This window comes from Rhinoraja longicauda, chromosome 3 (assembly GCF_053455715.1).
Source record: "Rhinoraja longicauda isolate Sanriku21f chromosome 3, sRhiLon1.1, whole genome shotgun sequence".
Taxonomy (NCBI): Eukaryota; Metazoa; Chordata; class Chondrichthyes; order Rajiformes; family Arhynchobatidae; genus Rhinoraja; species Rhinoraja longicauda.
Window position 1 is genome coordinate 50,844,444 of NC_135955.1, and position 24,210 is coordinate 50,868,653.

The following is a 24,210-nucleotide window of genomic DNA, read 5'->3' on the forward strand; positions in this document are numbered from 1 at the left end:
GTGTAACTTTGTGCAATGGATGCATACCTAATACACATTCAAAGACCTTGGAGAAGAAATGGAGATTAGTAATGGGAGTGATTGTCAGAACTGCAAAAAAACTCTAATAATCCTGCATCTCATTATTCAGAAATCCAGATGGTTTGGCTTCTGACTCACTTATTTGTCCAATTTGTGAATGGGAATGGGGGGGGGGGCTCCAATGTGCAACTGAGCTCCATGGTTAGAGGCTGGGGTGTGGAATGTGGAATAATATCTCTCACTGTTTCTTCTCCCTTTTGCATTCCGAAGTGAACATTCCTTCCATAATTTCCCGTTAAGGTTTACATCTTCACCAACCACTCATTTTCTCATGGCGCTCCCATGACACCACAGGAGATGCAACATCTGCTCCTTTACTTTTTCCATTGACACCAACCGGGGATCCAAACAGGTGAAGCAACAATTCATGTGCACTAATTCCAATTTAGTGTCTGGCCTTTGGTACTCACATTGTGATCTTCCCTGCATTGGAGAATGCAAATGCAAATTGTTGACCGGTTTGCGGAGCATGTCTATTTAGACTGCAAGGGCGAGTCTGAGTTTCCAGTTGCCTATCACTTAATGTTGACTCCCATTCCCAAACTGATCTCTTTCTCTTTGGCCTTCTACATTGCTCTAACGATATCTAAACTAACAGCATCTCATCTTCCATTTAGTTATGTTGCAGCCTTTGGGACATTAGTGAATTTAATCATTTCAGATAATCACCATTTTATCCCTCTTTCCATAGATTAGGCTGTACCTATTTGCTTCATTGTGCTTTTCAGTTTCAATATGGTTTTCTTTTCTCGAACCACTGTCTATTAAAATAATTAGTAACTTGACAACTACAGTCTGATTGAGTACGATGCTAAAGAACTCAGGTAAAACTCAGCTCAATGGGTATCAAGGTGAAAAAATTCATATGACTTAAGTCGCGCTTTACACAAAGGAAGATAGTTTGGGCTTTCAGGGGTCACTCATCCCATTCTCATAATGTTGCTATAACTGTTCCTCAGGCCGACCCTAAACTAACCATCTTCAGCTGTTTCATCAATGACCTGCCATTCAACATGATGTCAAAAGTGGGAACCCAGTAAATTTCTGATAATTCGACACACTCAGGATTTTGATGGTGCCGGATCAACCAAGTATATGGAGATGATCACCAAATAACTCCAACTCTTTGTGTCTAATTGTGTGGACTATTTTGGTGTTAGAGTTGAAGAGTCAATTAGTTGACGTGGGGTGCCACAGTGGCGTAGATTCTGGTCTGAAGAAGGGTCTCGACCTGAAAAGTCACCCATTCCTTCTCTCCTGAGATACTGCCTGACCTGCTGAGTTACTCCAGCATTTTGTGAATAAATACCTTCGATTTGTACCAGCATCTGCAGTTATTTTCCTACACTCCTTGACACTTCAATGACCTTTAATTTCTAGGCCCCCATCGCCTCATCCTTGCTATGGAATCCAGTCCTGATACATTCCCCACCAGAAAGGTCTCTAATTCTTCCTTGAACAGAGATCCAATCAGTTCCTCTCCTCTGACACTCTCCTGAGCCTGGTGGAACTTGTTCTCGCCCTCAACAACATTGCCTCCTGTCACCTTTCAAGTTAAAGATGTAGCCATTGCAGCTGTTGGTACCAACTATGCCCCCCTTTTTGTTGTTTACATGGAACAGTCCTCCACTTTCTCAATCTCTCTGTCTCCACCACAGGAGACAAACTATCATCTGATGTTTACTACAAACCCACTGAACACAGTTATCTTGACTACTTGTCCTCCTCCCCTGCCTCTTGCTAGGACGCCATCCCTGACTCTCAATTTCTCCGTCTCTGCCACATTTGCTCTCAAGATGAGGCTTTCCACTCTGGAACATCGGAGATTTACTTTAGCAAACATGGTATCCCCCCTGGTGTTGTAGATGTACCCCTCACTCTGGTCTCCTCTGAATCCTGCAGTTCTGCTCTCACTCCCTCTCCCTCCAGACGGAACAAGAATAAGGTTCCCTTGGACCTTACCTTTTACCCTACCAGTCTCCGCATCCAACACATTATTCTCCAATATTTCCACCACTTTCAACGTGATCCCACCATCAGTCTCATCTTCCCATCCCTTTCCGGTTTCCCTAGGGAAATACTCTCTCTACAACTCCTTGGTTTACTCCTCAAGCATGGACTTGCCAATTGAAACAATGAACACTTACACTTGGTCCAAAAGAGGTCTGCTGGATGTCCAGGTTGCTAACTTTTTAAACTCCTCTTCCCATTCCTATCCCAAACTTTCTGTCCTGGGCCTCCTCCATTTGCCCCCCCCCCCCCCCCTCTCTTTACCATGCTCCTCACCCTGGTGTGCAACAATTCCTCCCACCATTTGCCACTCCTCTTCTCCTCCTCCCTTTCCCACCCCATTCCATTCCACCTATATCCCTTGCTTTACATTTACTTTTTTCTCATTATCTGACATCTTTTTGTCTCCTTTTCATCTCAAGTCTTTGTCTACCCATCTGCCAATCAAACCTCCCTCATATGTATCCATAGAACACTTGCCAGGCTTTGTCCTGACTCACCCCTTTTGCAGCTATCTCCAACCCCCTCCCCCACAATCAGACTGAAGAAGGGTCCTGACCTGAGACATTGCCCATCTGTGTCCTCCAGAGAAGCTGCCTGACCCTCTGAGTTGCTTCAGCAGTTTGTGTTTTACTTAAGTAAAATAACTCCTACTAATATGATATGTGACCACCTTCTAACTCTTTATTCCAGCGAAGTAATGTATTAGTAAGCAACAATAACCTGTCTGGTTGTTCTTGATTCTCTGTAGAACAACTGGTCAGATAGATAGATAGACAGCGTACTGGTTGGTTCTGCAATAAGATTGTCTATCTATCTGCAATGTTAACCCAGGTATTTTTTTCTAGCTCCTTTGACGCTGCCTAATCTGTTGGACATTTAAAGCATTCTCCTTTTGACCACGTCTCAGCAATAGCTTTCATCAGTTTTCCTCTGATTCCCCCCCCCCCAAATCTATCTTATTAAAAGTCAGATCTTGTGTATGAATTAATATATATGTATGTATCTGTGATTTCGCTGATTACGGCAAAACGGTAAACCGTAGCGCCACGATTTTTGCGCCGCCTTAAAAACCACGCGGACAGCTGCTGGAAAATGGTTTTTTAATTTAATTCGGTCGCATATTTTTTTAAGTTACAGAGGTTTTAAAGCGCTGCCCCCCCCCCCCCCCCCTGATTTGTTGAAGGTTTTTAGGGGGGCGTTGTGGTGCGGCTGTGCTCAGGACGCATGCGCGGCATCTCCTCACTTGTATATATATTTCACTGATTCGGCTGATTACGGCAAAACGGTCAACCGTAGCGCCACAATTTTTGCACCGCATAATCACACCGCTGGACGTTTGCCGAAAATGGTTTTTTAATTTAATTCGGTCGTTTATGTTTTAAGTTACAGAGGTTTAAAAGTCAAGACTTTTTTTCTCTCAGTTATTTCGTCTGATTTCGGCAAAAACGGTGAAGCGCAGCGTCACGGTTTTTGCACCCCCTTAATCACAATGCTGAACGCTGCTGGAAAATGATTTTTGTATTTGATTCGGTCGTGTATTTTTTAAGTTACAGAGGTTTTAGTAAAAAAATAATAATTCCAGCCGCTTTTTCAATTGCCTTCAGCGTGTGACGGGCAAGAGAGAGTAGGGGAAAGGGGTGTGCTGGGGAAAGGGGTGTGCTGGGGAAAGGGGTGTGCTGGGGAAAGGGGTGTGCTGGGGAAAGGGGTGTGCTGGGGAAAGGGGTGTGCTGGGGAAAGGGGGGGGTGGGGGAGAGTAAGAGTGTGTCTGGGGGAGAGAGAATGGTGGCGGGGTCTGAGAATGGGGACTGGGGAGGGGGACAACAGGGGTCGTCCGGAGGGGGCTTGGTGGTGGGGGAAAGAGGGGTACTGGGAAAAGGGGAGGTCGTGGGGAAAGGGGGGGTGTGGGGAGAGTAAGATTGGGGTTGGGGGACGAGAGAATGGGGGGGTGTGGGAATGGGCCCAATGGGCCCTCTTCGCTAGTTTCCTTTAAAACCAGTAGAGAGCTCCAAAATAGCAGAATCTCTTCGGCAATTGTGGTCTTTTACCCTTGTCCTGCCAATCCCTCCTCTACATTCTCTGCCACTTAAAACTAACTTGCCTTCTCATTTTTGTAGTTCTAATGAAAGATCATTTACCTGAAAAGTTAACATTGTATCTCTTTCCACAAATGCTTCCAGCAGTTTTTGTTTGCATTTTATATTGATTACTTATTGTGCTTTGCTCCACTTGTGAGGTCTGTTAAATTTCCACCAGCCTTCATTTGTCAGACAGCCTTTAGTCCTTTCTTGATAGCTATAACCTCAGTTCTTTCATAATCCTTGCTGATCTATTTACTATTTTCTGTATGCTCCGAGAGCTATATAATAATTAAACCAGAACTGTGATCCAATAAAGGACCAATAGAGATTTAACCTGACTTCATTTGTCTGAAAAAGGGTCTCGACTCGAAACGGCACCTATTCCTTTTCTCCAGTGATGCTGCCTGACCCACAGTTGCTCCAGCACTCTGTGTCCGTTTGAGTATTAACCAGCATCTGCAGTTCTTTGTTTCTTGATTTTTTTCAATTGTATCTTCCCAAAATTAAAACTGAGAGCCCAAATTTTCAAAGTAATGGCTCGGGAAAGTTTAAAAAGTGCTCCAATGTTAATATAAATGCATTGTGTTTGATCAGTGTTTGCAATTAAAGCGGAGAACAGGGTGCGCATCACAACTGAATGAGGCGGTTTACTGTTTTGAAGAGCCAGCCCACCCTCTATTGTTGTTTTTCTCCCTCTGCAGCTTCTTCACTTGTTGCTGTGCATTGTCGGAGAATCCCCTATCCCCGGCTGTGTGGAGCTGCATTTTCCCACCTGCAGGACGCGCTGTTAACTTTAGTCGAGGGGGCGGGCGAGTCCCGTCTGCCTGGACCTGGACCTGGACCTAGCAGGCGCGCGCTCCGGGGTCTCTGTCGTGCCCACGCTCTCTGTCGTGCCCGCGCACAGCCCGGGGTCGCGCGCACACGTACACAGACAGAGCTCGAGTGTGAAGGGGAGACTGTCGCTGGGCTGCAAAACCTTGCGCTCTCTCGGCTGCAGGAGATGTTGCAAAACCCTCCTCGTATTCGATCATCTCGGGGCCAACTTTGAGCTGTGGATGCTCGGTTGGGAGGGAGTGCGCAGGAGAGGCGAGCGGCTCTGTAGCCCTGTGGCTCTGTAGCTCTGTAGCCCTGTAGCTCTGTAGCCCGGTGCAGAGTGGGGTCGCCCGTTCTCGTGGTCGTGTCTCCCTGGGGAGGAGGGGGACACCGCTCGGGCGCTGTGGATGAACACGACCGGGTCGCTTATTTTATAGTTGCTCTGGTCTGCGTGTAACTAACGAGTGATGTACAAAACCAGCATAAAGTGGAAGCTTCCTGGGAAACACTTGGTGCTGCTTCTGTTCATGTGCTGCCCACTTTTCGGAGAGATTTCCACAGGTAAGAATTTTAAAGGCGAATTTAATTTAATTCGAGGAGAAAAAAAAAGTGGATTGTTCAATCTGAAACTGCAAGCCGTATATTCCAACTAGTCGAACGGAACTTTGAGGTGTTCAGTCCACAGTAAAGTTTAAGCCTCTTTATAATCACTTAAAACAAAAGAACTAAGTGGTCTTCAGGCTGAATTCGTAAAATGTTTGCGGCGAGAAAGTATGTGTCTTTCCCTCTTCGTTTATGTGTTCCCAGCAAACAATGCTGGGATAAGGTAAACTCGAATAAACTCTTCTAATTTCCTGTCTGCTTTGCCGAATGCACGTTTGGAATCGGGGAAACATCGCGCTTCACGTTAACAAGTAACACGATTGTTTTTAGAGGTCGCTAAACTCAGTGATTAACATTTGACCTCTGTTTGTGAGTTATAGTTTCTCCAGATTTCCGTTCGGTATGTGCAAGTCTTCCATTGCAACAGGCTGCTGATGCATATTTTGTTTCTTTTTAAAAATGGGGTTGTAATTTTTTTTTTTAGCACCCAAGGGATAAAGTGATTGCATTCATTCGAGGCTAATTTTGGCCAAGCGGTTTCCTGTATTTTATTTGACTATGCAGCCGCTGAAATGCAATTAATTGCTTTGGAGTCGGGGGTTAAGAAAAGTGTGTTGAGATGAACTTTTCCTTGATGTTTAGGAGCATCGCTGTTGTGTGCCACGATATCGGGGTCTGATTTCTATGAGACGAGCTGGGCAACAACCTTTCCTAATCGGAAGAATTTGAGTTTAATCTGTATTGGAGACATAGAATGGCAAGGAGCTAATTTAATTAGATACATGTGTTTTTGTTGCCTGAAAGCTACAAAAGTTCAATTATGCAGCAGTATTTCTACCCGGTACTCGCTGTAAGAGAGAGCCATGATGTTGCAGATTAGGTTGCGCGTGTTAATCAGTTGCATATTGAGAGCGGTGTCTTCCTGGCAAATTCTTTGTCGGTCCCTCTAATCCATTTTCTTCTCAATGGGAGGTGACAGAAGCTTACGTTTCCTGGTGTTCAAAGGCAAATTTCCTAGGTTCTGCCATTTGGTACCACTGAGGGGGGAAGGGAATCAAACGCTGCGAAGATAATGCAGTTTAGATGGAGTTTATTTTCAATTGGCTTTTTACAGCCCGCTTTTGAAGGCACGGCGATAATGCGTGCTAAGACTGGCTGTGTGTATCCTGTTGCTAGGAAGAAAAGCAGTCTGAAAAGAGATCAGATACTGATTTTTTTTGTGTAACCTCAAGTGCTTTTTCTGAACCACCTATAAGAATGTAGACACAAGGGGCTGTAGATGTTGGTTATCCAAAAAAAACTCCAGCACTTTGTGCCATCTATAAGAATGGCCCACTTGCTTGATGCGTCACTCTTTGTTATTGTTACAATGTTGGAATGCTCACAGTTCAAATAACATGGATGGAGATAATACGTGATTCAGAATTTATGGATGTAAGTTTTTGGGTGCTTATTCTGCATTTCTGCTTCATCGTGTCATGAATGAATGGGTCATGCAAGGCTAGTTAGGATGCATCAATTTTCTAATGACAATGTTTTCTTAATCAGCTGGTTCTTTTTGTGGAATTGATATGATGCAATACAGTTTCATGAGATTAATTCTATCATGTTATGCCTCAAGATCAAACCTCCTACTTACAGGAGTGTCCTTTGTCATCCTAAAGTTGATTGCATTCATTCTTGTGGTGAAGTGAAGCCTTGGTTAATATTTTAAGTCTTAAACAGGAATAATTTTACATGTTTCTGTTTACATGTTATTTTTAAATTCATGATACTTTTCTCTTTTCTTTAAGCATCAGAAAATATTGTAATCAACATTTTCTTCCACACCCCTCCTCCCACCACTGCTTCAGGCCAGCATGGTGGTAGCTCTCTGGTAATGGATGGAAAGGAAATAACTTTCACCGTCATCCATTTTCACCTCTTGCCCCGGGTGCTCATTTGGTGGGGCAAGGTGCACCCATGGCTGTGTGTGCTCAACTTTTCATTCTTTCTGTTGAACTTCACAGTCGGGAAGTCATCTCATGGGCAGATCACTGTCTAGGTGAGGAAGTTGAAAATTGCCTCCCATTGAATGAAGTCTAGCCTCCTTTATTGTAAAGTTTCAACTCGTCCAACATATCCTTGGAAACCAAACTTCTAGTGGGTTCAGCTAATTAGTCATTGGGGTGACACAGGAGTGCAGCGATGGAGTTGCTGCCTTCCAGGGCCAGAGGTCCGGTTGTGATCCGAACTACGGGTACTGTTTGTACGTTCTCCCTGTGACTGAGGGGTTTTCACAGGATGCTCTGGTTCTCCCCCCCCCCCCAACACTCCAAAGACACACAGGTTTCTAGGTTAATTTGCTTCGGTAAAATTGTAAATTGTCCCTAGTGTGCTGGATAGTGCTAGCGTATGGGGTGATCGCTGGTCGGTGTGGACTCGTTGGGCTGAAGGGCCTGTTTTCGTGCTGTATCTCTAAAGTCTGGAATCGCTGCAATCAAAGTCTTTGCAACCATTCTCATATTAGTTGTGCAAATGATCAAAGATAATCGAGCTTTAGTCCGTCAATGGAAGTAAACAGAGATTACAAGGAAGAATCCTATTGACAGTGTAAGGGAAACTATTAGTGCCACTACATGATGTTGGTTCTACCTACAGCATTGATAAATAGTGAAAATTAAACAAACTTTTCAATACTTCCTCAGACTTGCTGAATAGAAACCAGGTGCTCAGCAAAAAAAGTTTACGTCTCCTGGATTGTGCCAAGTGTTCCATTCTGCTGCAAAAAGATTTGCCAGTCATATTTTGAACCACATCTATGGCGTCACATGCTGCTGGGTTTAAGGTTGTCTTGATGTGCAGATATATGGCTGCACCTTGATGCTTTCTGATGCAATAATGGTAGGTCAGTTAATATAAGTAAGACCTTACAGAATAGTGGAATCTGAAAAAGGTGATTAGTTGGTTCTCAACCAGAGGAATTATTGGAGGTCTGGTTCCTATTTTTAACCCATTAATATGGAGTGTGTAGGAAGGAACTGCAGATGGTGGTTTACACCGAAGGTCGACACAAAATGCTGCAGTAAATCAGCGGACCAGGTAGCATCTCTGGAGAAAAGGAATAGGTGATGTTTCGGGTCCAGACCCTTCATCAAACAATATAGGTATATGACAGACAATATGGAGTAGATGGTAAGTATTTGTTTAACTCAGTTGTTGCTTGTGAAGTGAACACTTAACTCATTGTCAACACATTCAGTGGTAATACAGGTTTGTATGTCGAGATGTGACCTGAATATTGAGGAAAATATGTTGGATTCTGTGCAAAGATTGTTTGCTGGACTATTTTTTACTTTTTACTGTAAACATATAATTTCTCACAAGATAGGATAACCCAGCACATGAAAGCTATGAGTTCCTGGGACAGCAATGATTTCTAGTTTTATTATTAGTTTCCTGCATGTCTAACATGTTTATACTGGGTAAGATTGCATTGACAATGATAAGATAAAGATGGAATACAGGAGATCATAGATTTAATTGCATCGTGCACAGAAACCTATCTTCTCAGCAGTTGAAAATGGGAATTAAATGTGTGCTTGACTGTTCATGAATGTTGAAATCCATCTACTTGAAGACATACATAATGCTACTCAACAATTAAAGCCTGAGACTGTACAAGTTAGCTTTACATAATTTAAATATGGATAATATAAAGACAAGGTTCTCAAAAATTACAATTTTGTGTCAGATGTTTTAAGTTTAATTAAAACAATACATGTCCTGTGGACATATATGGTTTCAAGTCGTAAGATTTAATGTAATTTCTTTTAAACCCAGATTCAGTTAAATGAAAACATCATTTTCAAATAAACTCCAGTGATGACATTTTTGTCCTTTTTTTTGTAGGGCCATGAAGAATTACTTGGCTACAAAGAGTTTTATTAATTTAATGGATCCCATCTGGCTGTATTTAAATCTTTCAGTTGTGCTAAAAGGAATGTCTGAAATGAAATATAGGTGGTTTTAAAACTTCAAAATGGTTTTAAATGTATGCTTTCATTGAAGACAAGCATGTTATGTAAAACTATTAATTTTGATAAAATGTAGTAGTTAATGACCAATCTGTTTCTTTATCTATTTCTGTTTCTTGTACAAGTTATCAAATCTTGTAGAAAGGATATTGTGCTCTAGATGAATTAAAATTGGGACACTGTAAAAGTAATAAATTTCCTCTGGCAATAAAGCTGTAATATATTGTCATTGACATGTGGCTATTATGTTCAAATTGCCTTTTTCAGGTTCAGCTTGTGATATCTAAATTATGAATGTTGATGTTCAAGGCATTTTATTAAAATACTCTTGGTCTTTTCAACAAGAGATCAAAATGCATGCAAGCTGTAATGTGATGTTGATTTGCATTGTGTCAAGCATAAAAGCTTATCGAGTTAAACATTTTAAAAATAATTGCAGCCTTTGCGTGAATACGCTAAACATTACATTGTTAGGTGGCATAGACATGTGACACTTTTCAAAAGTTCAAATCCTTTAAGCTCGTAACCACTTACCTATTCATAGAAAAAAGCCTTGTGCATAATTTTTGAAATCATCTTATTTAATTGTATTGACTTGTTGGGGGGGAAACTGATAACTTTATACTGAATAAAGTGGGATTATATGCTATAATTGTGGTTCATTAGAAAATTTGTGCGTTGATATCCCTTTTCCACTCCAACTTATGAGAAGTTAAAGGCAGCACAAGTGTTGAGGGTTATATTATACCAAACTTTCGAGATTGAAGCAGCCACTCTGCTGTGCAGAACTGATTGATGTGGTTACTTTAACCAAAACACACTCTGGTAAGGCACAGATATTACTGCGTAATAGAAGAATTACTGTTTGCATAATATGATACACCGCCTACATGGCTGTGTTAGTTTGGCATATCTATGCAATCAGGCACTTGAAACTGTACTGAGCAGAAGCTGATGACATGCGTAGTGATTGAAAAATGGATCCTTAGTTGCCTGCCTTTCAGCTCTGAGCAGCAATATGTGTATTAAAAAAATGGTTTGTAGAGATGACAAATGGTTATGGGGGGAGGGGGGGGGGGGGGGGGGTCGAGCACCAGTGCAAGTGGTTTCATGAGTTTTTGTTTGCAAGCCTTTTTGGGAGCATAGTGGTCAGATTGCTAGACTTATTGGTCAGAGGCCTGGACTTCTGATCTGGTGACATCAGTTGGATTCCCACAATTACAGCTGAAGAATTTAAAGTAATTAAATCAGGGATTTAAAAAATGTAGGTTCATTAATGATGACCATGGTATGCAGTTTTTTTTACTTGATGAAGGGGATGTCCTGGAGCGAATAGTTAAGTGAAGTTTGCAAAGCAAAAGTGCTGGTTGAAATCTATTTTGTTTATTACAGTGCATTCCCATGTTTGAGAATTGAACACTATGGGTTCTAATAAAAAACAGTTTTAAGTTATCACCCCCAAAGAGTCAATGGCATAATGAAAATTCAAAATTGGACATTTGTAAAAAGAAGAGTTATGGATTGTCATTAAAGCCCAACTATTTCCTAATCTCTAGCATGGAAGGAAACCTGCTGTTATTGTGCAGGCTGGATTGTATCTGATTCCAGACCCACAACAATGTGGTTGATTCTTAATTGGTCCCTGAGGTTTGACAAGTAACTCAGTTTGGGGCAGTTTAGGCTGGTCACTAAATTGTCGGTAATAATCACATCCTGTGAATAACTTGTCCAAATCTGAATTATTCAAATTGTTCATGTTAATTTTCTTGGAACATTTAACGAACTTTTAAATATTTTTTTATTTTATTGCCAAATATTTAAATGGAAATAATTGTCGAAAATGAAATGTGGTTTTCCAAAATCTAACCATTTGGCGAATAATTTATAATCTCTGAATTAACATGCTATTTGCTATGATATATGATTTTCAATTGCCATGATGTGGAACTGTGATAAATTATTTAGCTTTTTAGAGCACTTGATTAAACTAAAATCAATTTAAAATGGTACTTAAGGATAAATGTGATATGTTGGCAAAGCAGTAAAGGTGAAAGAAGCAGAGCTTTCACTTTTATATATAATGTCATTTGCTAATAAAGCACTTTGTGTATTCAAAATAACTTTTTTCTTGAAATGACCACTGTTGGATGATATATTATTGCAGTTATGTGGTGGGATGATGCTGAGTATCTCAGTAATGCATTTTTTAAACATAAAACTTGAATTTTCCATGAATCCACTCTTATTTAAATACCTATTATAAAATTGGATTGATGAAAGTGCGTGAGAGGGAACATATGTGGGAGTCAAATATTAATTTTCTTTCGGGGAAAGCGGTTGGCAAGATTTCTATGCTACGCTGGGGTCAGGGTGCAATGTGACTGGTTTTAAATTGTTACAAGTTGAGGCTACCAATGTTAGATTACATATGGATGTTGGTATTTCAGTACTGTACACAATTTGAGTATAAATCTTAGATTAGGCAAGTAACTGACTTGCTGCTGCTCTGCAATTTGTAATCTGAGATGTCAAAGAACTGAGAATGTCTTCAGGGTGTCCTTAGAAGAAAGAGACCTGAAGGGCGGATTTATATGATCATCACAATTTGCTTGGTACTGTTTAATTATTAGGAAAAATTGTGGGAAATCTGAAATATTTACTCTTTTGAGTTGTGTGTATATTTATCATCATCAATCCCATGCTGAATTAAAGAAATGTATGTAAATTATATGGCAGGGTTCATCAGGGATGTTTTTATTAATATGCTGCTAGACTGACCATTATGTGGAAAATAAAGACTTGGTACCTACAAGCAATTATCCAACAGTGTAATTGGTTTTGTTTCTCTATCGTTTACTGGATTTTTGATAAAATAAGGAGGGGAAAACACATTGCTGACATAAACCTTTATGTACATTACTTCACAAAGTATTCTCACTTTTTGTGGTTGTCTGTCTTCATCAGGCATCTAACTATTTTGTTAGAATTTCATTGGATCAGGGCGATGGAATCAATTTGAGTAGGGAATATCATTATCTATTATGACTGAACTGGATGGTGTTCTGAAGGACCGGATTGGCAAAGCTTTCAGTGGCTGGTGCCTGGTCCAATACAGGATAATTTACTCAACCAAATCTTCACTAATGTGCCTTAAAAAGGTTTACTGTCCATGAAAGCAATGGTGGAGCCACCAGCACATTTCTTGTAGATATCCCCTCATTGAAGCAGACCGCATGATTAGAGGGATAAATCGGGAACAGTTATAACTCTGAAATTGTGGAACTTTGGACTCTATTGCTGCAGAATTGTATATCACAATTTCCCTAACCCTAAAGCCTTTAGACTGATGTGATTCAATGACGAATCGGAAGAAATCAAGGTATATGGGGAGAAGGCAGGCATGGATTACTGATTGTGGATGATCACAATGAATGGCGGTGCTGGCTCGAAATGCCAAATGGCCTCCTTCTGCACCTATTTTCTATTTTTCATTGTTGCTAAATGTAGTAGAAGAGCACCAGACAACCTAAAAATGAGGATTCAAACATGTGAAATTATGGTGTAGGACTATATGCATGTGGGAAAGTGTGGGAATTCAGTGATCCCGTGACCGAATGATCATCCTGGGAATCTGTAATCATAGAGTCATGCAGCATGGAATGGGCACTTTGGCCCAATCCTTCCATGCCAACCAAGATGTACCGTCTAAGCTAGCCCCATGTGTGCGCATGTGGCCCATATCACTCCTATTTCCTATCCATGTACTCTCAAGTGTCTCTTAAATGTTGTTATTGTACCTGCATCAGCTACTTCCTCTGGCAGCTTATTCTGTATACCACCACCCTCTTGAGTGGAAAGGTTGCCCCTCTAGTTCCTATTAATTTTTTCCCCTCTCATCTCAAAGCTATGTCATCTGTTTTTTTTAATTCCCCTACCCTTGGTAAAAGACTGTTTTATCCTGTCACATCCAGCCACAAATAACGCGTTACAATTATGAAACTTGCAAGAAAATTGTGGAACATGGCAGGTACAATACTTTGCAGTGACTGGCAGAGCTGAAGTGTTTGCAACCATCTTCAACCAAAGGTGAACAGTGGATGATCCTCCTTTGGCTCTTCCTGAGTTGCTCACCACCAGACTCATTTTTTTAACTTATGAAAAAAAACTGCAGATGCTGGTTTAAATCAAAGATAGACACAAAATGCTGGAGTAACTCAGCGGGTCATGCAGCATCTCGGGAGAGAAGGAATGGGTGATGTTTTGGGTTCAGACCCTTCTTCAGACTGATCAGTCTGAAGAAGGGCCTTGACCCGAAACATCACCCATTCCTTCTCTCCCGAGATGCTGCCTGACCCGCTGAGTTACTCCAGCATTTTGTGTCTACCTTCATTTTTTAACTTGTTCAGTTTATGGGATGGTTAAACAGCTGAAGATGGGTAGTTTATAAAGCTTGACAATATCCTATTCTAGGGCAGAAAACCTCCAGGACTAGATGAGAAGTTTTCCCCCGGCACACTATAACACTGGGATCTTCCCATTGTGTCTTGTTCACAAAGCAGGTCACATTTAGTGGAGCCACTTACAACCACATCTTCTTTCAATCATCAGCAAAATACTAGTGTTCTACTCAAAACCCATTTCATTGACAACCTAAATGTACTCATCATGGCTCTGTTCCTGCCCCTAGCTATTGCAATTATAAATCCCTGTAGTTTTGACGGTAAAAGGCTGCATAATTGAAGACCCATGGTTGCTAGTGTGACATTGTGGCATAAGCATTATTTGGATTTGAATGTAAGTGCTGCATGTACTTGAAACCGGTTTTCACACTAAAATTAGTCAAATAGTAAACCTGTGTGTTCTTACGGATGTTCAGGGACAAAATGCATTAAAGATGGTGAAACGTGAATCTGAGAGAATGCAAGGTAAATTCAAAAAGGAGATTTTCTCATGATTTTTATAATTCTGAGATTTAACTTGAGTGGCAGTTTATGTTAGAGAAAGAATGTATGGGGATTTGTTGATGTTGAGCACCGAGGAGGAAGTTTAAAATGCAGTTTGCAGTAAGACGTGTTTTGTGAACCCAAAGATATGGACCAGACCAGAAGCTGGAAACTCCTGTGATGCGGGCGGCTCTGTATTCAACAATTTTAAACTGCCACCTATCTCCTTCATATCTCATGCCCGAGAACAAATGTGAATTTTAGGGTTAAGCTGGAGCCTCGAAATTGGTGGAGGGAAAACATTTACTCCTTTTATTCTATTTAAACATAAGAAGCATATGATGTGATACGTTGCTTCTCTTTTGAAGTATGCATGCCCTTTTCCTGTCGAGATCCCACCCATTGTGTAATTGGACCAAGCACGTTCTGTTGTGATTCACTAATGCTAATATCATTTCTGTTGGATTTTGCATATATGATGTGATAAATTACTGATAGAAATTTGATCGTGATTAAGCAACTTAAAGCTGTTACTGTAATAAGTGTACTTCCCAGTTTAAGGGTGCAGAGGAGGTTTACCAAACGGCTGCCTGGGTTAGAGGGTTTCAGCTACAGGGAGAGGTTGGATAGACTTAGCTTGTCTTCTTTGGAATGTTGGAGGTTGAGGGGAGGAGACCTGATAGAAGTATGTAAAATAATGAGTTATAGATTGGGTAAATAATTAGAACCATTTTCCCAGGGTGGAAATGTCCATCGTTAGAGCACATAGCTATAAGGTGAGAGGGGCAAAGTTTAATGGAGATGAGTGGGACAAAATACTATATGGTATTTAAGATAGGTGTATGGAAGTGTTGGGAATAGAGGGATATGGATCATGTAAAGGTAGATGAGGTCAATTTAACTTGGCATCGTGTTCAGCACATAACATTGTGTTCCTGTGCTGTAGTGTTCTCTGTTTATCAAGGAATACACTAAGGAGATTCAAGTCCAATGGGGTATAAATTGTACATAGGCAATCACCCTCTGTAATATTCTGTGACAGGCATCATTACAGATTTGAGGTTCCTGTGAAATGTTAACTGTAGTTCACATATCACCCGACCTGTGATCTGATGCTATTGCTGACCCAGAGGTTCTGGTCTACCTCTGGCCAAGGGGCACAATCAGCTGCTCTGAGCTTGGCTTGGGTATCTGACCCATGGGCCATAACTACCCCTCCTTCCATGCCATTTTATCTCACTGCCCCAACCTTGTTTGACCTCATTTCCGCAGGAGCCTGACATTGTGGCCTGATCACTTTAACAGCATTGCTTCAGTTGAATGCAAGTAGCAGAAACAAGCAGCAGTGACTGTGAAGCACGTAGGTTAAGTTTCCAGACTTCATAATTTCTTAAAGCACAACTCGCATTTTTTTTTGTTGGATGTCACCACTGTATGGAGATCCCATTTCATGCATAAAATATAAGAGAAATCCATTTTCTAGGCATTATCTTTTCCAAGACCACTGATGCACTGAATTTCTTTTGCAACTTAATTACCCTGGTTTTAACAACTCATTAGAGGCTGGTTATGTTATGAACCACTGCAGATTGAGCTTGGATTGCCATCTCCATTTTCATTCGGTTTTAGTCACGCTTTGCCCTGTTAGCATGTTAAGCAGTCACTGCTGGAGAATGGGGATTAAAAAAAATTTTAAACACCTCGTGTTAGCATCATCCTTTTTTTGTTTGAAAGAAAAAAATGTAATGGAAATATTTAAGTTTTAATAAAGGGTGTGGAGGAGAAAAATAAAATTTAACATTCTAGGTCAATAACCTTTAATCGGAGTTAGGAGTAGTTGGAGATAAACAGCTTTTAATTTGGAGAGAAGTTGGGGGAGCGAGAACATAAGGAAGTTGAGTAATAGGATCAAATGCAAGAGATTAAATTGCCCAAAGCAGTGATAATGTGCCTAAAGTAAGCCAGTGATAGTGCAACAAATGTAGAATAATTATCTGAAATTGCCAAAGGTATTTGGAAGGAATGCTGGAAATTTCCAAAGTTGCAAGTGGAATCCTGAGCAAGTTTTCCTAATTAGTTGGAACTATGTAAAAGGAAGCTTTTTTTCGTGGGTTCCGACCATTTTCTTTGAAGGACTAAGATCGCCATTCAGGGCGGTTCCTGAAGAAATTTCTAGTGCCTAGGATATTAATTTTATGAAATTTAAATGCTCATCCACTGAGTCTATGTCCACAGCACTGCACTTTAACTTCAGTAGCATTTGAATGTGTGTCCAGAACATTAAAAGATGGCCTGTTGATAGGATGTGCTTTTCTGAAGTTAACAGTTGATGGATATAGTTGGAACAGAATTGAGGAAAAGTTGTATTGCTCAAAATTGACTTTCTCATGTGGAAACAGGAGGACTCCAGTCCAGGTCCATTGTCTTCCTGAGAGAGTCGCTTGTTTAGTTTTGTGCCCCATGAGATCTCCTCCTTCTTTAGGCTGGAATGAACTGCCTTTACTCAAAAACGTGTGTTATTCTACATCCCAAGATAGAATTCGGTTCTCACCTGAGGGCATTGACAATAGCCTGTTGATGCCTCAACTAACTCCATTACTTTTTTATTTAAAAAGCAGTCCTTTTGACAGGAGAAAAATGTAACTATCTTTGATTATATTTCTACATAGACATTGGTTTCTTTTCATTTTCCCTGTTGTTCACGTATATAGAAAAATAGGCGCAGGAGGAGGCCATTTGACCCTTCGAGCCAGCACGACCGTTCATTGTGATCATGGCTGATAATCCACAATCAGCCTGCCTTCTCCCCACATCCCTTGATTCCTTGATTTCTTCTGATTTGTCATTGAATCACATCAGTCTAAAGGCTTTAGGGTTAGTGAAATTGTGATATACAATTCTGCAGCAATACAGTCCAAAGTTCCTCCATTTCGGAGTTATAACTGTTCCTGATTTATCCCTCTAATCATGCGGTCTGCTTCAATGAGGGGAGATCTACAAGAAATGTGCTGGTGGCTCCACCGTTGCGTTCATGGACAGTAAACCTTTTTTAAGGCACATTAGTGAAGATTTGGTTGAGTAAATTATCCTAAGTATTGGTCCAGGCACCAGCCACTGAAAGCTTTGCCATTCAGGTCCTTCAGAACACCATCCAGTTCAGTCATAATGGATAATGATATTCCCTACTCAGTTTGATCCAATGAAATTCTAACAGAGCAGTTAGATGCCAGATGAAGACAGACAACCACAAAAAGTGAGAATACTTTGTGAAGTAATGTACATAAAGGTTTATAACTCAGCAATGTGTTTTCCCCTCCTTATTGTTTTTATCAAAAATCCAGTAAACGATAGAGAAACAAAACCAATTACACTGTTGGATAATTGCTTGTAGGTACCAAGTCTTTATTTTCCACATAATGGTCAATCTAACAGCATATTAATAAAAACATCCCAGATGAACTCTGTCATATAATTTACGTACGTTTCATTAATTCAGCATGGGATTGATGACGATAAATATACACACAACTCAAAAGAGTAAATATTTCAACAGATTTCCTGCAATTTTTCCTAACAGTTAAACATTACCAAGCAAATCGTGATGATCATATAAATCCGTTCTTCAGGTCTCCTTCTTCTAACGATGCCCTCAAGACATTCTCAGTTCTTTGACATCTCAGGTTACAAATTGCAGAGCAGCAGCAAGTCAGTTACTTGCCTAATCTAAGATTTATACTCAAATTGTGTACAGTACTGAAATACCAACATTCATATGTAATCTAATATTGGTATCCTCTACTTGTAACAATTTAAAACCAGTCACATTGCGCCCTGAGCCAAGCTTAGCATAGAAATCTTGTCGACCGCTTCCCTTGAAAGGAAATTAATATTTGATTCCCACATATGTTCTCTCTCACGCACCTTCACCAATCCAGTTTTATAATAGGCATTTAAATAATATCGAAGTACGTTGTAACTTTCTTCTTTCTCTCTCCCAAATGAGGCAACATGCAAACTAGCGGAGCAACACCTCGTATTCCAATTGGGTAGTTTACAAACGAAACATTGTATGAACATTGAATTCTCCATGTTCAGTTAATTAACCTGCTAGCAACTGCCTCTCTCTCCTCCCCCTCTTTGCCTGGCTTCTCAATTCTCATCATTTCTGTCCTTGTCTCACACTTTTTGTCTCTTCATCTGTGTCCAACCATCTACCTGTCAAACCCCACCCCTTCCCTGTATTCATCCAGCACTTGCCAGGCTTTATCCTACCCCCACCTCTCCCAGTTTTCTCTACTAGCCCCCTCCCCAGCCACAATCCGTCTGAAGAAGGGTCATGACCAAAAATGTGCAGGAAGGAACGGCCCATGCTGGTTTTTACCAAAGATAAATGCATAGTGCTGGAGTAACTCAACGAGTCAGGAAGCATCTCTGGAGATAAAGGATGAGTGAAGTTTCGGTTTGGAACACTTCTTCAGACTGAAAGTAGAGGTGGGGGGAAACTGGAGGAAGGAAAAAGCCAGAACAAATTGGAACCAGCAATAGGTGACTGAGGAAGGGTGGAGCCATAATAGCCCATTAGCTGGGGAAGAGGTGATAACGAAGGGTTACAGGGTTATGAACAGTGGAACTAGTAGGATGACGAGGGAGTGGGCAGAGAAAGAATGCAGGGGTTACTTGAAATGAGAGAAATCAATGTTCATACCGCTGGGATCTAAGCTGCCCATGTGAAATATGAGGTGCTGTTCCTCCAATTCCACTGATGTGGGCTCCTGTATATCGATGGGACCAAGCGCAGACTGGCGATTGTTTTGTTGAACACCTATGCTCAGTCTGCCTTGGCCTACGCAATCTCCCGGTTGCCAAATATTTTATCTCCCCATTCCCATACTGACCTTTCTGTCCTCGACCTCCTCCACTGAGGCCACATGCAAATTGGAGGATCAGCACCTCATATTTCACTTGTGCAGCTTACAACCCAGCGGTATGAACGTTAATTTCTCTAATAGGCCATTACAGATCCACCTATCCTTGATCGTCTATTACCGGCTCTAATTTGTTCTGGCCTTTGCCTGCGTCCAGTTTATCTCCCTTCCACGCCCCCCCCCCCCCCCCCCCCCCCAACTTTCAGTCTAAAGACGGGTTCCAAACTGAAACATTACCCATCCTTTTTCTTCAGAGATGCTGCCTGACCTGCTGAGTTGTTCTATCACCTTGTGTCTTATCGTGTCGAAATGCCACCCATCCATATTCTCCAGAGATATTGTCTGGCTCGCTGAGTCTCCAGCACTGCCTTCTTTTGTAAACCAACCTCTGCATTTCCTTGAGCTTCCAGTTCTGTGCTTTAGTTTGTTAAACTGCATGTATTTTAGATTAGCTTCCTTTTATTTTTATTTTTTGCTGATGACAATTTCATCCAGATCATGGAAATCCCTACAATCAATGCTTGCTTCTTATATCATATATCATATATATGCGCGGAAACAGGTCTTTTCGGCCCACCCAGTCCGCGCCGCCCAGCGATCCCCGCACATTAACACTATCCTACACCCACTAGGGACAGTTTTTTACATTTACCCAGTCAATTAACCTACATACCTGTACGTCTTTGGAGTGTGGGAGGAAACCGAAGATCTCGGAGAAAACCCACGCAGGTCACGGGGAGGACGTACAAACTCCTTACAGTGCAGCACCCGTAGTCAGGATCGAACCTGAGTCTCCGGCGCTGCATTCGCTGTAAAGCAGCAACTCTACCGCTGCACTACCGTGCCGCCCAATCTCTTCTCGAGATACTTTCTCTCCTCACTCTCATAGTCTGTTGATAGTGTTCTGTCTCTGAGTCAGAAGGCTGTGGATTTCAGCACTTTGCTTTTGTCTAGAATTCTTAAATTTACTGACACTTGATTGTGTAGGATTTCCATGAAAAGTTGCTGGTTTCAAATAAGTCAGGGGCTCCCATCTTCATTGAATACAAAAGATCCTAGGCCAATATTTAAGGAAGAATAGGGATGTTCTCCTTGGAGGTCTCCATGCATTTAAAATCTAAAACTTAACCTGACCGTGTCCATTCAAAATCTGATCTGCTGCTGTGTACGTTTTCTTTGCTTGACCTGACCCTGAAGGGTTTGCAAGAAATTGCATTGAGTCAGATGAGATTCACACCTGAGAAAGGTATTCCCATTCTGAGTGAAGACCTGTGCCTGCCTTGGAGACTGACCTGAAATGATGCCTGGGATCGGGTAAGAGGTTTCCCAGATGGCGTTCCCTGGCCACTGACTTGCCAAATATCACAGCCAGCGACTGACACCAAGTCATACCCAAAACTAATGCTGGCAAATAACCCTCACATCCTGGATCAAGCCCCTAATGCTTGCTGATCAAGTGTTCAGCCAACACAAGCACCACCAGTTGACATCGATCAGTCCAGAGCCAACATGGTCTGACTCAAACCAGGCTGATCTAAACCTGAATCTCTCTAAATTTAGCAGATGTTCCGTACAATTGTGTCCAGTTTTGCCAAAATTGGCTTAAGTTCTCTTGGCCAATGTTTCTGCCAGGATTAAATTAATAGCAAATTGCCTGCCCATTTATCAGATTTCTGTTTCCATACAACAGTGATAGTTTTCTAAAGACCCTAATTTGTTTTGAAAAATATTGGTTTAGGAAAGATACTGGGCACACTTGGATTGTGAAAGACACTATTAATGCAAGATATTTTCAAATGGAGAATTATTTCATTGCCATGGTTTTGATAATATGTTCTTGTTTCAACTCTTATATGAGGAGCTGCAGATGCTGGTTTAAACCAAAGATAGACACAAAATGCTGGAACAATTCAGTGGGACAGGCAGCATCTCTGGAAAGAAGGAATGGGTGTGTTTCAGGTCCAGGCCCTTCTTCAGACTTGTCAGGGGAAAGGGAAACAAGAGATTTAGTCAGTGAAGTGGAGAGATATAGCACAAATGAATGAAAGATATGCAAAAAAAGTTACGATGATAAAGGAAACAGGCCTTGTGAGCTGTTTGCTAAGTGAGAACGAGAATCTCGTGCTAAAAAGTAAAGATGATAAAGGAAACACGTTCTCGTTCTCACCTACTAAACAGCTAACAATGGCCTATTTCACCTATTGTCGTAACTTTTTTGCATGTCTTTCATTCATTTGTTCTATATCGCTCTACATCTCTGTCTATATCTCTTGCTTCCATCCTGAAATGTCACCCATTCCTTCTTTCCAAAGATGCTGCCTGTCCTGCTGAGTTACTTCAGCATTTTGTGTCTTAAATGAGCATTATTATGGGCTTATCCAGATGTAGACTTTTTTTCTTCCTGTGATTCACAAGAAAGGACAGAAAAAGATAGGAGCAGTTGTAGGCTAGTAGCCCCTCAAGCATGCCCTGTCGTTCAATGTGATCATGGCCAATCTATGTTGACCTCTGCTACTCTTGTGTTGGTTGCTTGTAGCCTTCAATTCCTCAATCTTTTGAAATATTTATCTTTCCCCACCTTAAAAATTTCTAATGATTTTGTTTCCTCCACTCTCTGGGACTGAAAAGTCCAGCGGCTCACTAAGAAATTTCTGGGCACGTTGGTTTTAAATGATGGCCTTCTTGTTGTGTCTTCCTGTCCCAATCTTTTCCCTATACTACTTATGACTGTTTACCCTATTCTACTTATGACTGTTTACCCAGGACTGTTGTTCATCCTTATTCCACTCTGAGGTACCTTGAAGAAACTCCATGTGTTGTGGAGTCTAACCAGTATTCCTGTGTTGAACCAATGAAACCTCCCTGCGTCTACATTTCTCCTGTTAATTTTGCAGGTGGGAAGTGTTGCACATATCATTATCCTTGTTTATGATTCTGCTTTTACTTTGAACTTAATTTGCAGTTACACCAGGTATAATTATAATTGTAACTTTTTTATGGCTCCAATTCATCTGACTCTCGAGTTGAATATACATTTTTTAGTTTGCTTCTTTTTATTATCCATGACTTGTTAAACTTGAATACCTATTTAGGGCCCATTCTGTCAGCACAAACATCTTTTTTTAATATCTGCTAGAGATCAGACTAGATAAAGAATTAGTGCTCTGTTGACAGGATGCAGGTTAATCTATTGCCTACATATTAAAAATGTTAAACTATTAAAATAGTTCATTCCATATTAGTATCATATTCATGGGGATTTTAATCCAAGTATATTTTTGTTTTACCAAATGGCTGAAATAAGAATCATCATCTTGTGTACATAATTACATTTTGGCATGCTCTGAAAAGGTCTCTATACTCTTGGCAGAGATATCAAATGAAAAATCTTCTCGTCTCATCTCTCAGTCTCTTTTCTTTTTGATGTTTAACCCAAATCAGAGGGCTGCAGGCTATCTTGTTCTACACTTCATGCACAACACAAATTCGATGGAAAAGAATGTTGGCTGTGATAATGAGACGTAATCCGCAATTTTAAAGATTACTGCAAGTGTTGGAAACAATCATTTAATGTATACTGTGTTTTATATAGACAAAGTATTTGTGCAACTAAATTTCAAACCTTTATATTGTTCAAACTTGATATTTTCTACTTGCATTGTTTTTTTAAGATAACTCATGAGGAATACACAGTAAAAGTGTGGTTAACTGCTACAGAGGGCCTGACTTGCAGAAAGTCTATGTGTATTCTCCTATTAAAATTTTAAAGAAGCCTAACTTCTTAAATGTTTTTCTCTCAACAGTAATGTGTGTCTTTAGGCAAGAGAATTCTGATTGTGTGAGTAGAAGGGATTTTTTTTAATTTTACTAGAAATGGATGTTAAATTGTTTGATAAACTATTGTTGTACAAGTTTCAACAGAAGAGACTGCCTTGTTAGTTTATCAAACAAAATCCCTTAAATGGCCTTCCGCTGTGAACCTGTGGCCTATGATTATTACTTTTAATAAACGAGTTCAGTTTTCTGTGCAAGTTTCGTGTTTAGTTACTTTATCGCATAACTTTTTTTGCTGGTGATTTTGTGAACTCCGTAAGGGTTCACTAGGTTAATTCCCAGAATGGCGGGACTGTCGCATGTTGAAAGACTGGAGCGACTGGGCTTGTTGTATACACTGGAATTCAGAAGGATGAGAGGGGATCTTATTGAAACATATAAGATTATTAAGGGATTGGACATGCTAGAGGCAGGAAACATGTTCCCAATGTTGGGGGAGTCCAGAACCAGGAGCCACAGTATAAGAATAAGGGGTTATAAATGAATAAGGCCATTTATAACGGAGATGAGGAATAACTTTTTCACAGAGAGTTGTAAATCTGTGGAATTCTCTGCCTCTGAAGGCAGTGGAGGCCAATTCTCTGGATGCTTTCAAGAGAGAGTTAGATAGAGCTCTTGATGATAGCGGAGTCATGGGGTATGGGGAGAGGGCAGGAATGGGGTACTGATTGTGGATGATCAGCCATGATCACATTGAATGGTGGTGCTGGCTCAAAGGGCTGAATGGCCTACTCCTGCACCTATTGTCTATTGTCTATTGAATTTCCGTTCTGTGAATTGCCATAGCACAGGGGTTCACGTTACATATTCCATTAGATTAATAGGGTGAAGATAAAAGATATTCCATGAAATGAAAGAATTGTCAGATGTGAATGCAAGAGAAATTGATCATTTCTGACTTACA

At 40.8% G+C, this 24,210-nt stretch overlaps 1 protein-coding gene across 2 annotated transcripts in view; it reads left to right on the forward strand.

Moving 5' to 3' along the window:
• Window positions 1-5,106: 5,106 nt before the first annotated feature.
• The window catches only part of ror2 (receptor tyrosine kinase-like orphan receptor 2), a 209,792-nt gene continuing 190,688 nt past the window's right edge, over window positions 5,107-24,210 (forward strand). For both annotated transcript variants that reach the window (XM_078396964.1, XM_078396963.1), the window contains exon 1: window positions 5,107-5,546. In XM_078396964.1, coding sequence (XP_078253090.1) covers window positions 5,453-5,546 — 94 coding nt within the window. In that variant the 5' untranslated portion in view covers window positions 5,107-5,452. The remainder of the gene's footprint in view (window positions 5,547-24,210) is intronic.